The 15,746-nt window shown below is 36.0% G+C and overlaps 2 protein-coding genes across 5 annotated transcripts in view; both read right to left on the reverse strand.

Moving 5' to 3' along the window:
• The window catches only part of LOC102217187 (protein furry homolog), a 62,345-nt gene extending 52,428 nt beyond the window's left edge, over positions 1-9,917 (reverse strand). For 3 of the 4 annotated variants that reach the window (XM_023342020.1, XM_023342018.1, XM_023342017.1), the window contains exon 1: positions 161-906. In XM_023342020.1, the coding sequence (XP_023197788.1) occupies positions 161-407 (247 nt within the window). In that variant the 5' untranslated portion in view covers positions 408-906. Of the gene's footprint in view, positions 1-160; positions 907-9,841 lie in introns of those variants that run through there. The other variant, XM_023342023.1, reaches the window with a different exon arrangement.
• Positions 9,918-11,318: 1,401 nt separating this feature from the next.
• Positions 11,319-15,746, reverse strand: part of rxfp2 (relaxin/insulin like family peptide receptor 2) — a 94,801-nt gene continuing 90,373 nt past the window's right edge. Inside the window, exon 20 of the mRNA XM_023342917.1 lies at positions 11,319-14,034. Coding sequence (XP_023198685.1) covers positions 13,769-14,034 — 266 coding nt within the window. The 3' untranslated portion in view covers positions 11,319-13,768. The remainder of the gene's footprint in view (positions 14,035-15,746) is intronic.

The following is a 15,746-nucleotide window of genomic DNA, read 5'->3' on the forward strand; positions in this document are numbered from 1 at the left end:
ACATTCCATTTGGTGAGTTCAGGATCACTATTTTAGGTGTGAAACAATATTTTATGTTGTTTTCTCCCTCAAAAAGTCTTCCAGAAGAAAAGATTCTATATTCAAACATAAGGGTTCTTAGCAGGGTAAACAGGACCCATCACAGCATGCGTTCACCTACCTGCAAGGATCCTTGTTCTCTTTCTGGATCTAGGTTGGATCTTTGAAAATCTCCCTTTGAAATCGCTGCGGTCAAATGTGTCCAGTGACAAAGAGGCAATGCGATCCAGGACAATCCCATCATGGCTTTGGTTCTGGATGGGAACTACCGGGTCTGAACCTTCCTTTGGCGATTGACCATTACTGGGATTGGAAGAACAGCTTTGATCCTTAAGACTGTTAGTGCATCTCTCATCCTCTACAGACATGTCTGTATCGTCAGCAACACAAGGTGCTGGAGATCGATCTGCTCCCAGAAGTCAATATTCAAAATGAAGCCCTTTTCAGAGCTGGCAAACAGATACTACATGGTTCAACATTAAATTCTAACAGAAAAAATAAATAAGACAAACAAAAAAACCCTCCAGAAATGTGTTAGAAAATCAAGAAGTTCTAAAACCTTTCTTCACTCTTGTCTTTTCTTTTTGTCCACATTTTGATATCCAGTTTCCTCTTATGGTATCTTCCCTTCACGATGAGTTCATTCAATCCGGCAACGGTGAGCTCACAAGATACAAAGATCTTCCAAAGATTCAGATTCTTGTCTCTACAGTTGCTTTTCTATGTTCTTGTTTAAGACTCCAAACGCTCTTTCATAGTTTTGCTTGTTTGAAAAGCAATTTTTATTTTTCCAAGATGTTTCACTGTCTTCAAAAACCCAGCTTTTGCTCTCTCTAGTTCTTTAGTTTCTTCTTGCTTTCTTTCTCAGTCTTTTCATTCTGTGAGGCACAGCTGTGTTTCTTTGCTCTCAGGTGGTGATCATGGGAGGGATCCAGTTCCAAGCGAGCAACTTGATTGGGTGGCTTAGAAAGTTTGGGTGGTTCTTCTAGAGTTTTTTCCCCCCTCTTCCATTTCCTAGCTACCGCCTTCCGTGGTAAAAAAAATGTTTTGGCTGTGGTATCTTTCTCACACACCTGTCCGTTGACTGCTTTCCTTCTGTTTTTTTCCTATGGGAGTAAAGCATGACAGATAAGCATACATCTGCTTGACTCACACAGCCATACCATGGCATGTGGGTGTGTGTAAACGCTGGAGTCCCTGTGCCTCACTGGTTGAGGCTGTTCAACCAGTTACATTAAACTCAACATGCTAATGGTGTAGGATTACTGAGACACACCTATTCACAGAGGTAAAAACCAAGTCATTACAAACAGGAAGGATTCACACTCAAAATATTTACATGTCAGTTTGATAAACAGTCTTGAATCAAGTATGTATTAAAAAAAATAAAAGTCAGACAGTGTTGTCTGTGTAATAACTGTACAGCAGGACAAATGTGAACAGAAGTTGGTTTTCAAAACCTGCCAACTGCCTCCAGAAAAGACAAAATTGTTACAACATGAAAGTACTTGTTAAAAAAAATGATAGTAAAACCTCTTAGATAAACACTGGAAAGTGTCCATAAATTAAGTCAGACCCACAAAATGCAAACTGCCCTTCTATTCCTCATCTTCCTAACTTTGTACAGGAAATGTAACATACTGCTTTGCTCTGCCAGGGTAATTGCAAGTGATCATGTAATACTGTAATCAAGCAATAAGCCACAATAGTCGCATTCAACACTCTTCAAAGCTAATTCTGCTGAACAACCCTAAATAGGCAGAAAGGTGAAGAGTGGTTGTTTAAGAGACAGCTCTACTAAACAAATGTTGTTTTCCTCCTTAGGTTCTCTTCAAAGCACGTTAGTGCATACAGTATCTCACTTCTGTTTTCTCTGGAGGGTTGGGTAGTTAGTGTCTCACAGGACGCATCTATCCTCAGTTAACTTCCTGCTGTTTACCCCGCTATTGTCATGACATCAGTTCCACTGAGTGCCTCACCCAAGAGCTAATTTGTGGGTGTGACAAAAACAAAACTTGTATGAGTCTTAAAGTTTTCTATATTCTCAAAGGTCAAAGTGGTCTAGTGTGGAAAGACATCAAGTTAGATGAAGACAAGAGGAAGTTAGATTTTGTTGTAAACTGCAGCAACTCAAGGCTACTGATACAGATACAGGATACAGATAAAGCCATTGTACACTTTGTTAAACGGAAGGTTTAATGTAAAATCGACAGTTTTGAGCTTTATTTCATGTTATAACAGTATAATGTTATAACGTATCAAAAATGTACCTGGAGTGTTGTTTTGATTCTTTCATGCATGTTTGAGAAATCCTTGCATCTCCTATGGCAGCCATGTGCGAGTTCCACCTATTTACACAAAGCTCTTCCTTGGAGCTGCAGTCTCCTCTGAACTATTGCCCCACAGACCACCCCTCCCCAACACCTTCTCCACACAGTTCCACTAGACTAGCAGCAGCAGCAATTAGCAAACACCTGGTGAAACTGTCTACTGAGCTTATCATACAAACTCCTCAGTCCAACACTCCTAAGAACAGTTGTAAACGGCTATTGGAGGAGCATTGCTGTGATGACATGGTGAAAGCAGAGTGTCGGAAACAGCAGTGGCTTCTTAAAAGGCAATATTATGTATTTCCAGGCTCACGTTGCCATTTCATTGCACAATCAAGTAACTATGCTACCTTCAGTTGTTATAAAAAGGGCTACATATACCAAAAATGACTTGAAACAAATTTCTTTGCAATTTAACGCCTGGAAAAGGGTGGCGCTTTGGGAGCGCAAACGTTTAGGCACCAATGAGTGGTTACCACAAGATATTCAAGGATTCCTCAATATGCATAAAATAATTAAAACAGCACTCCAGGTGTGTGTTTGATGGGGGAATACCATTATAATGTGATATAAAGATAAAAAAGTCAATTTTACAAAATACCTACACTTTAAAATGTTGCCAAAAGTAAAGCGAATATAGGTAAACAATAGGCAGGAGGACTTAACTGCTTAATAGGTTTGTTTTTGCAGTACATTTTAGCCAACAGTTTGTACAAAACATCATGCTTTCTGACGGGGCCTTGTTCCATGACAACTGATGTGTGAAAGCAGACACCACTCAGGTTCCCTGAAAAGCTTCTCAGGTTTTCTGCCTAATATTTACTGGGCCTGATCGTCCGCTTGTGTTAAGACTCAGGTCAAAGACTGACAATCTACTTCTTCAAATACACAATCAAACCTGTTTTTACTCCCTTGAAGCCCTTTAACACTGTGATGCAAAGATGTTTCTTAGTTTAACTATCTTTTAAAATGAGGCAATTGTTGATAAACTGCTTATATCAATAAACATATGAAATACACATCTTAAACAAGCTTGTCAGTTCCTGTTATTTAAAGCTTTTTGTAATTCAAATACACACCACATATATTGTCATCCATTATTAAGATAACTGTGACATACAGTACGTGCTGCCCTTTACCCATTGTAAATACACTTTGGTTTACCAAGACCAAGTAACACAACCAAAAAGACAAACAATAAACCACAATGTAACAGCTTTTTTGTAGCCTGGGTTTGTGGACAAACAACAATACTATCTTAACAATAGTTGACCTCCACCAGCAACACCCTACTTTGTTTAGTAATGTAACATTTTCTTAATTTAATCAGTCATTATGTCCCTATGTCTGGTGGTCTCTTCCTGTTTTGTTCGTTTTTCAATATTGCACATAAATCATTGTCTCCCTGATGGAGGAGCAGTGGATCCTAAGCTAAAAGAAGAGAGACAAAGTGGTGCCAACCCGTCTCACATATAGTCTGAAATATAAAACTACTTCCTCTCCCACATTGACATGGCCTCAGACAAATGAAACCACAAGGAATGTGCCATGATCACTTGCTGGGTTTCTTTTTTAATCATTAAATCAATTCTTCATTGCTCCATTTCCTCATTTTTATTTGTTTTTCAAATGACTTAAGTTTGTCATCTGAAATGACTTTTGCAAAATAACTGTGCTTCTTCTAATCAAAGCAAAAGATGATTCCCAAATTGAAAGACCTCTTCTCATAATCATCTTTCTAATTACTATTTAAATTGCAACCACTTAGAGCTCCTCTTCAAGGGAAAACTTCCATCTGCTGCTCAAACACGCTGTCATAGTAACTGTTGTGCAGACCGTCCTGGACGCTCAGCCACCCAGTCTAACAGGAGAGCTATGGGGATAAACGCATTTACTTTACGCTTATGCACTGAGGCAAGACTCCAGCTCATGTTTTTTTACTAAGTTGAAAAAACAAAACCAGTGATAGCCTTGCCTTACCCCAAGAATAAGGCATTTTATAAGGACCAGTTCAGGTTTGTAACAATTTTTTTCACAAGATTATGCCTGACATTTACTATGAGATTACGCAATGATTCTGGAATAAATTTAAACAGACAGCATCACAAAGGACGACTGGTTGTATTTAGAGGCATGCATAAGGAAAAGTATCAGCAAATTGTACACAAAGTTTATTTTGAGACACTATGATAAAAATACAGTGTCTTGCAAAAGTACTAACACCCTTTTCCACATATCAAAACTTCATAATCCTGACCTGGGAAAAAAAATTCTTTTTTCTTTTTAAAATTATAGATAAAATCCAAAAGAATAGAATAGTCATTTGTAATCAACCCACTTTATTTTAACGTCCTTAAATTAAAATACAGTGCAACCAATTACACCATAGACACTTCATGTGTGTAAATCAATCTCTGTATAATTACTGCTTGTCTGTGAAGCCCACAGGTTTGTTCGGCAACATAAGTAAACAAAAAACACATAATGAAGACCAATAAAAATAGTTGGAATAAAGTCGTGGACAAATTTTAAGCAGAATTAGATTATTAAACAACACCCCAAGCCTTAAGCATCTTATTGAGAACGGTTCAATCCACCTTCTGATAGTGGAAAGAGAATAGCACAAAAATAAACCTCTCAATATATGGTCTTCTGACCTGCATTAATCTGACAAGTAGCAAGAAAGCCCATGGTAATTATAAAGAACTGACAAAGACCCATACCTGAGGATGGAAAATCTGTTAACACGATAACTATTAGTTGTGGAATCCACAAATATGGAATGTTGTAATTAAATAAATCAATCTCATGGAAACTAATCCCCATAAAACTGAATTGTAGTGCTTTGAGTGATTATAGATGCACTTATTCTTTGCTATGTATCATAACTGATATTTTATAAAAGGCAGTCGGGTAACTGTAGTTTGTTATTTCTGGATGTTTTTTTACTGGCATTGTGCTACTGTCAACATTTGCGCACGAGACTAGGACTTTCAGTTTTCTTGGACTTGATTTTTGATTGGAATTTTTAAGGCAACACCCTTCTAAATTGTTTTCTAGTTACATTGTTCAGATATGTTCAGGAACCTAATAAAATAATACAGCAGTGTAAAAGGACACTGGTAATAATAAATTAAGAAAGATATCTATGTAAATATGTAAATAACTTACAAATGTCAGACCATAACAGGCTGGAATAATAGATTAAACTGAAAGGACAGTATGTGGGATTTTTAGAACGTTTGTCAATATACTGACTTGTAAATGGGTACTATCACTATATTTGCTGCTATCAGTAATGGCAGTTGTTCGGTGTTATGCTTTGTCCCTTTCTCTTTCCTATCCTGATTTAACCAACACACTGGCTCTACGATAGTGCCCCCTTGAGCTCATTGCAAGGATCAAAATTGCTGTCAATAATATTTTAGACTTTCAGTTTTGTTTTTGGATGTGATTTGTACACACATTTTCCATTTTAGTAGTTCATAAATTATAATTTTGTCCTATAATTTTGTCCTCCAAGTACTGTAGTACCTTAGATAAATAGATAATTTTTGTGCTTAACATGTAGGATATTTCCAAGTCATTTATGTATTGCTTACCCTATTTTCTCTTATAAAAGCAATGTCAAACAAGACCATAACAAAGAAAAATAGCTCTACAACATGAAACAGCTACATGTTCAACATCTGTTTACCCTGAAGTGATTCTAAATTAAAGAAAAGTTTACTTTTTTTACAATGTCAATTTAGATTTAAATCTGCTCTTTTCCCAGCAGTAATTCAGCTTATCAATATAAAATTTGACATATAGCGAGTATGTTAATCTTTTTGCAATCTGAGTGAAAAGTATGCTTTTTATTTGAGCAATTCACTTGTAGAAATTCAAGTTTTCTCAAGTTTTTTCATTTAAGTTTTATTGTTATAAAAACAGAATGTATTCTATACTCAACTATTGTTATCTTAATTCATTATTATGTATTCTGTAGATCTAATAAAAAACAAGGTACATACTGCTCAGTGCTAAAGACTCAGCATTATTTCTGTCTGTAATTTAAGAGAAAATGTCTGCTTACACTATATAGACGAGCTATTTTAAATTCAGTAATAGCACAATATTATATGGACTTTAGTTTATACACCAACAAACCAGTTAGTAAGTCTGAAGTACTGTACATATAAACACATTACAGTATGTCCATCAGCCTTTTTATGAAGAGATCTGTTATGCAATAATATCTCTGGAGTCGCTAATGAGCGGACTAATGCACTATCAAGCAACCTCAGAGCAAGTTCAAACTTTACAGGAACAAAAACAACATTCTTCAAACAGAGCTATGTGAAACCTACTGTACAAGCAAATGCATGAAACACTTAAGTGAAAATAAATTAATTCCACTCTAAAATTGATACAATGAAGCTAAAACACAGCCAGAACAGGGTTGACATATTATTGAGAGAAAAAGACTATGCTGCTACCCTCTGCTAAGTATAGCAACACCCAAGGGAAAGTCAAACAGGGATGATGATGGCAAGGAATGTGTACGTGTGCGTATGTTTTTGTGGGTTAATGATGGTGCCATAGCCAACAGGAGTGGTACTTTCTAATCTGCTGTACATGCGTCTACTTGTGCGTGTATCTGACAAAAAACACCAGGTTATGTAAGTTTGTGGGAGTGAGGTGCAGAGTGGTATCTATGGAAACAATGGCAGCGAGAAAAGATGGAAGCAGTTGAGGAAGGTACCCGAGCAGATGAAGTGGGAGGTCAGGCATGGTTTGTGCACATGAAGTTTATTGTCATATTTATGCTGCACTAAACCTCTGAAGTGTGTTTAAGTCATACATAGGGGGGAAAAAACACACACACACACACACACAACTAAAAGGCCCCTGTTTCCATCCGTTTATGAACGAACTACGATCAAACACCTATTAGAAATAAATGCAATTAACATTGTGCAAAAAAAAAAAAACATTCTCAAAGACTGGGGTCATAATGTTGTTTTTATCATTTCAGCTGGAAATTCCTTGCCTGGCATTTTCATCTCTCATGTTATAGGCCCCAGTCAAGGGTTACTCCTTATCTCCAACAGGGTTTGAAAACATTTTTTGGAAAAAATCACAACAGAACATTTAGAAGTGTGTTTCAAATATTAAGTATTCTCAGTGGTCAAAATATATGAAGCAATGTTACCAAAATATTGAACATTGCTCTGAATTTTTACAAACTGAACTCTAACTGCAGCACTTTTTAAACCCAAGTAAATAGTTTCTAAAAGAACTGTATCATCAATTCACATGACCAAAAAAAAAACAGCTTTAGGGATAAAAAACAGCCATTGTGACAAACTAATCAAATGACTCTTGTTTATTGTTTATGAGACTGTAGTAAGTCTTAAAACTTTTTAAAACATTCACATTATGAATGATCTTGATTACAAAAATACCTAAAGCTTTTTTTAAGTCAATGGACCACCACACATACATTTATGGGTGGTGCTTAAGTGGTTTGTTTGAGAACATTAGAGAACAAACAGCATCATGAAGACCAAGGACCACAGCAGACAAGTCAGAGAGATCATTGTGGAGGAGTTTAAAGTAGGATTGGGTTGTAAGACATTGTCCCAAGCTTTTAACTTCTCACACAGCTCTGCTCAACCCATTGTCTGAAAATAGAAAGAGGACGGCACAACTGCACACATAGCAAATTCTGGATGGCCATCCACATAAACCAACAGCCGGAATAAGAGCAAAAATGAAAGCAGCAGCCAAAAAGCCAACTGCAACTCTGAATGAGCTGTAGAGATCTACAATCTGTTGACAGGGCTACTGTTTGTCATGTACTTAGCAAATCTGACCTTGGAGAGTACCGTAGCCTAAAACCCATTGCTGAAAGATAACTATATACCCCTAAACATACAGTAATTGCTACAATTAACTGCTCTCCACCAAAGCATGTACATTTGTTAAAATGGCCTTAGCAAAATCCAGACCTAAATCACCTTGTGAATCTGTGGTAAGACTTTAAAAGAATAGGTGAAAATTCCAGTTTCTTGATGTAAAACCTATTTTACTCCATGTTTTAATGGACTAAAATATGAGAAAGATTATATTTGCTCTACACTCTGTCTTTTGACCTAATTTAATATGCAAATATAACATGTAGGCCAAAAAAATACATCTAAGGCTGCAAAGACTTCAGTTGAAAATGCAAAGCAAAAATAAAAAAAAGTTTTGGTGAATGTTAGAGGCGCTGTAGACTGCAACACACATCTCAAGCTGTATGGGTTTTCTTGCACTAAGCCTATGGCCAGTCACAGAACAATGGAGAGAGCTGGGGCGGTGCTGCTGACTGGCTGTCTCAAACAGCTGGAGAAATGAGGAGGGGGTTAAGGCTGAGTGATGAGGAGGGGGAGAAGAGAGGCAGTGTAAAAAAAAAATCTCCCTGAGGCAAATAGATGTGATCCACATGAACGCTAAGAGCTGAAAATTCCCACAACTCTACAGTAGTTATCTGGGTGAAGGTGAACTGCATGTAAATAATACATGCTCATATACTTACTGACTTTCTCTCCTAAGACATCCAAGCTACCTGTTTCCTAAATATAACAGGACTCCTGAATATACACAAATGTCATGTTGAAATGCCATACTTTTCCTGTTCTCAGTCTATTTTAATCCATTTTTAAAATGTAAAAATACTAATTAAGAAAAAATAAATAAATCATAAGTACAACCAGCAGTGGTCAGGCTTTAAAAACCAAACCTACCAAAAACCCCACAAATAAACAAAAACAAAAAAAGACAAAACAAAAAAACACAGACAAAGACAAAAGAACAAAAATATGGATGGATGAATGGATGAATTATACCTTAATATAAGTTGCAACATGAGCAGTCTGTTCTGCTGCTTATGTTGATCCATGCCATTAAGTCCTTTCTAGCTGGGTTTATGTTATAATTTCAGCTCTTTTATTCCACAGCCCATTCCTGACATCAGAGAGTCAGACATGGCACCAGACAGCCAGATGAACTCTGAGACCTGCATGTTACGTTCTTCCATTTTCGTTCGAAACACTCTTCATTCATTTTTCATGATTATAATCGCCTTAAATACAGCTAACATGCAAAGCTTGTCTTATGCCGTTATGTTATGAATATAAGCAACGGTCGATTTCTGACTGTTATTTGGCTAATTTGTCTTACAAAGCTGCACGGTATTGTCCGTTGTGTGGGGACTGCAAAGCAGGGCGCAATTTTTTAAACTAGCAGACATTTTTTCTCGTTCATTTAATTGGTACAGAACACTATAACCAGCTAAGCGTATAGCTAACTAGATAGCTACAGCGCTCCGACTGTTAGTCACAGCAGACAGTGTTAGACTAAGACATGTCTTGTGTTGTCTCCGTAGTCAACAGAACACCAAAACATCCCCACACACAGCCTTAATTTAGCTTTAAATCAAATTTTACCTTTTCTTCGTCGACGCGGACGCCTACAAGGCCATCTCCTGAGACGAGTTCTTTGTTTATGATGCTCGGTGGCTTGTTTTCATCAATTCGCCTCGTCTCTCTCCTCCAGGAGTCGTGCCTCCCCGGCTGACAGCACCACGGCTTGAGTCGACAAGGTCCCGCCCCTAGCAACCAATCAGATTCCAAGAAGATAGAGACTGAGACGAGATTCGATTCCCATTGGTCAACAGCCGTGTCCGTTAAGGTGTCACTAGGGGCGCAGCTCGGTCCAAGGGCAGGACACCTGCTGAGAAAGGATGCGGAGCGCCGCAGGTGCAGCCACATGAAGTGATGAAAGAGCTGTAGGTGATATTTAATAAAGCTCACACAGGCACAGTCCCAAGGATAACTACAATAGTAGCTTCTTCTGAACATGGCATTTTGGGGCTTTTTAAAAATTGAGATAAAGCAATACAAGCCTAGCAAATGTTTTAACTTCTAAATGCCAGGTCTGTATTATCTCTCTTCCCTCTACAGTCTCATCTTTTCTGTTAACCGTTTCTTTCTTGCTCAACCAGATAATTAATTCCTACCTTTATTCCATGTAAAAACATATACATTAGTTATTTATATTACGATCTATCTTTTTGTTTAGATATTTATTTTTGTCAGTTATCAATTTCTTTACTCATATTGGCAGTTTCCTTTTTATTTTAGATCATGTGTAAGTCTCAGTCATTTATGAGAAAATAATGCAATCAATCAGTAGAGTGAGTGTTGCAGGATATATGCAAAGAGAAGACAAGGTACATTTATAAACCTGATTCTCCTCCTTAGGATGCACAATTGAATTTGTCTTTGTTTTCAGGTCTTAGCACTTCCATGCGCATACATACAACACATCCATGTATTTACATAAGGCCACTGATTTTGACACTTGCTTTTCATTGTAATTTTTTATTAACTTTATTTTTCATCTTAATAAATGTTCCTTTTGTTTTTTTTTAACCATGGTATGGTCTCCTTTTTTGTAATGATCTTAAGTCAGTCTTAACACTATCTTGGTGTTTCTGTTCAGGACATGTGACAATGGTTGTGCTTCGGGCTGCATTGTTAAATCTGGATTTTCTGTTTTTCTTCTAAAAAGAAACACTGAATTTTACACAAAGCCTGAAAAATTACTGATTAAGACCACATGTGGTACAAAGAAAACTCTCGCTTTTCTGAAGACAAATGCTGAAATGTGAAGCATAACTTAAGACTTTTCCATATTCAGAGTGGCCTTTGCTCAATAGGCTCAGCTTTTAAGAACTGGTTATGCGATTTAAAAACAAAAAAGGCAGTATGTAAACATTCTCATCTTTTTCTCAGTTTTGTGTTATCAATCATTGTATATGCAGTAGACTCTTTCAACAGCAGCCCCCTGATTTTCAAGTCACAATCAGCTTTTGAAAAGGTGCTATTCATGCAGAATTGTAAAATAACAGGATTATTCTTTTCCAAAACTTTATTCAAAATGTAGAGCAAACAATGACCATAAAATTCAATAACCTGACTCAAAAAACATTTTACATACGGTACATAACATTCTTTTGTAACAAATTATAATAAAAAATGTACAAATGAACATGACAGCAAGTGACACTTCTTATTTAATCAGATTTACATCTACTGGTTCCACAGCAGATATTTACAAAATATATTTATGCTATTAACAATCCTTTTCATTCGTCTGCTTAATTTCCCTTTACTAATCAAACTTCTAATATGCCATTTAAAATTATATTTTACGATTGTCACCGTCAGTGCACCTGCTGAAAAGCATGAAGAAATTGAAAACAATGAAATTTAAAGCAAATTTGAAACCATCTAAAAAAATGTATTAAGGCCTTCTCATGTCAATAAGTGCAATAAAAAAGAAAAAAAAAAATTAAGGTTGATACAAAAACATTGATCCAGTTCAAGTTGTTCACATAACATATAAAGGAGGTATGAATTAATAAAACTTGTGCAGATGTTGTGTAAAATTGGTTAGAATTATTTTAGAATTAGACTGGCTAACAGAAATAAAATAGCCACAGCTTCTTACAACCCTAACCAAATTCTAATTCACCTATGTCTTCTGTATTTTCATTTTCATCTCAATAATATAATAAAAAGCATAATTTCAGTAATTTAATTCAAAAGTGAAACTTAAGTCCATCTTCTAAAGAAGGAAACTTATATCCACCATCTAACGAAGGAACTATTTTATTTTTGTTAAGTTTGTTAGTTAACAAAAATTTAGGTATTGAAAACTTTTGTTAGTTTTCAGTACCTAAAAATCCAAAATCTCAATTTCTGAGGCCCCTCACCCTCAAAAATCCCCAACAACTAAAATTTAAGACCAGTTAAAAAAAGATTTGAAATACAGACGGGTGCATTATGGATTAAACAATTATGGAGAAGACTGCTGACAGTCATTAAGACCCTCCACAAGGTATATAAACATACAAATCTAATTGACAGAAAAGCAGGCTGTTTATAGTTCTGCTACCAAAGCACATTAATGGAGGTGAATGGAAAAAAGATCAATAAAAACAGAGATAATCTAAACCATAAGAGGTAAAGCCCAATCAAAAGCTCATTCGGAAGGCGAATAGTGAAACTTGAATTAGAGAGCCGCAACACACTGAATTATCCAGGAAACAGTGTATACCTTGCTTTACATGCCAGCAAATTGCCCTGACCCAAACCCCATAGAGAATCAATAAAAGGAGTGCAGATGAGCTGAAGGCAATTAAAACACCATTGGCTTTGTTAACACCTCAATCATTGGATGCAGAAATTCGTGCAAAAGGACCCCCAACTAAGTATAAAGTGCATAAAACATTTAGTAAATTCACATTCTTCAAATTCTTATAACTTCTAACTTTAATATTTTTGGAGAAACTGCATTTGGGATTTTTCAGTTATGATCATGAAAGTCATAATCATCAGTTATTTAAAAAATTAAAGTATATTATACAGTTATAGACAAACTGCATAGAATATACAGTCTGTCTGTAATAAATATATGTAAAGCACGAGTTTTAATTTATAACCTGAATTAATGAAACTAACTTATTTGGTATTCTAACTGATTTATATACAACTTTATTTAGTAAAGCTGAAACGCCCTCTAAACCGACAGACAAGAGGAAAAGGAATTACAGAAGAAATGGTTTAAAATAGAAAGGCTAAATCTCTCAGATTCAAAAATGACCCTAAACATTTCTTAAGGTTTTTTGGCATTTTCATACATGCATTAACTTTGTGCACGGTAAATGACTACATAATGCAAAAGCAGATTTGTAATTTTACAATTAAAAAACGTTTGAGTGCTACATCTTAAAGAAGCAAAATTACTTTTGTTCTTTACCTGTTTGTCCATTTCTGATTGAACTCAGTTTAGCTCCCAGATAATTGTTAAACAGTTGGTCAGTCTCTTCATGGATAACAGTGTATGTGACTGAGATAAAAGCGATATCTGCTTTTGCACATCTCCCATAAATTCAATCAGATGACACTGAAGTATCAACAGGTGTCGCGAGTGTTGGATGTAATCTACGTGTTAGACCTTTTCATAGAAAGTAAGGTGGAAACTGCAGCTTAAACAACACAGAAACTCCTCCAAGATGCAACATTGGTGGTGTAAGCCTTGGCTCCTCATGCCCATGCTAAGGAGGCTTTGAGTAAGACATTTATAACAGTAAGCTGAAGGTGCTGCCTTTGTGCACGACAAAAAACACAAGACATTAAAAAAAATGTCAGAGCATGATGAATCAGCACAGTGATTGTAACATTTTTTTCCTCCTGGGAGTGTTAAAAACAGTGCTGTTGTCATGTAAGAGCTTAAAAATGTGGCAATAAAATTGGCCTATGACCCGTAGTTTATAGAAAATGGTACAGTTTCAAAAAAAAGTCCTCTCAGGCATAGCGAGGGTCCACTTCGACCAGCGACAGCTGCTTGAGGTAGGTAGGCGGCTGGTAGCACTGCGGCCGCGCCGTCTCCACGAAGATGGTGGAGGAAGTGAGGCTTTTGCGGTCTTTCTTCAGGGTGTGTCTTCTCTGCCAGCGACAGAGCAAGAGCTCCACCTGCTCTCTAAAGAAGCTGGTTGTCAGAGTGTACAGGATGGGGTTCAAGGCACTGTTGATTGGAAGAATGAAAATGACAACCCAGCTGGAAATCGTGTCTGAAGGAGCAAAAAGAAACAACTATTTTAAGTCGTGGCAGGTATTTTTGCATAGCAAGATGCACAATGAAAATGGTATTCAAATTCAGGTTAATGTCTGACAACTGCTGAATCTATTTATAGCCAAGAATAATAGCAGGATTTTAAAATCTAGTACCACTGTGCCTCTCAAAATTAGATTTATGTCTAATCATTTGTGCTAGATTTGTTTATTTATTTTATTGACTGTGTGATTAATGTGTTGATAAAATTCCTTTTCAATGTTTTTTCTTGACATGCTACGGTACATATGGGCCTATAGTTCCTCATCATTGAGGCATCCCTATAATTCCTTTATTAAAGAGGTTTGAACATAGCAGTTTTCAATACATGTAGAAAATATGTACTTTCTGCAATATTTCAGGTACAAAAAGGCTTAAAATGTTTTCAAGGAGTATGTAGACACAATGTAAAGGCAGCAGGTTAAAAGTTCCAGGTTGTAATTAGTTCCTGTCAGACATACAACATCAAAAGGTTTAAATTCTAGATGCATTAAGGTTTCTTGAGACACAGGAGACATATCCAAGATACTAGAATTGTGGTCATGTGATACTTGTATTTTCCCCAGAGTTGTATCTGTGGAAAAATCTGAAAAGTCAATTCTTGACTTGCATGATAGACATTTTAGGGGAAACGAGCGGTGTAGGACTCTGTCAGCCTTTTAACATTAATAAGATTTTTGAATATGAATGGGTTTAAGAGTAGAGCTCATTTTATCTTAAAACTTTCAAATTGAATAATGCACATTTTCTCATGAAAAAATTGCAGCAAAAGCAGCTTATCCTGACCTCATTTAATGCAATTTTATTCAGGGGTGAATAAAAATTCAAACTACATTTTCTTTGGCAAACTTTGGATATTTTATGCATAATAGAATGCCACATTGTAACATTTCCCCTCCAAGATGACACTGCTGTGTGTGGTTTGAATTTTATTAGAATGCTTAAGCTTCTAATAACACAAACAGCTTTAAACACAAACAGGTTGAAACTGTAAATTGAAGACGCATGTCCTAGTCAGTATAAATATTATAAATTAATTTATCTTTTTTTAAATCACACTTTGATTGCATTGTTCCTCGGCAGCAGGTCCAGCAGAAAAAGGAGGAAAGACCCAACTCACTTTTAACAATGTATGTAAATAGTAGGATAATAGCACAGATGAGATCTTAATTTACATGAGTGAGGATTTTATCAGCTGACAGACTTAACCAAAATCAGGATTTTATTAAAGTTAAACTCTAACCTCGTAAAAGCTTAAAAGAAAATCATAAAATCATAAACTCATTCTTATTATTTACCTCTCAAAATTTCAGTCACATCATAGCTGAAAAACCTGCAGTTTATGTCAAAAAAGACAGATCTTGACAACATCATTCAAGTTTTCTGTGCTAGGAAATGACCATCAATATTCTACTTGATGGATGATTTCATTAAGCTTTATTTCAGACATAAAAAATGCTAAATGAAGTTTATACTTGAGCTGTATGGAGCTAACTGGGTCCATAAAGTTTTCTCAAAAGAAAAATAAACTGAAACTGAAAACTTACCAAATAAACTAAAAGCTCAGTTGGTGAACAAATAGCATGAATAAATTCATTTTACTTGGGGGTGAATTTCATTAAGAATTATCTCAAAATTCCCAGAAGTTATGGTTTGTACAATTGCTTAGTG

This window comes from Xiphophorus maculatus, chromosome 11 (assembly GCF_002775205.1).
Source record: "Xiphophorus maculatus strain JP 163 A chromosome 11, X_maculatus-5.0-male, whole genome shotgun sequence".
Lineage (NCBI taxonomy): Eukaryota > Metazoa > Chordata > Actinopteri > Cyprinodontiformes > Poeciliidae > Xiphophorus > Xiphophorus maculatus.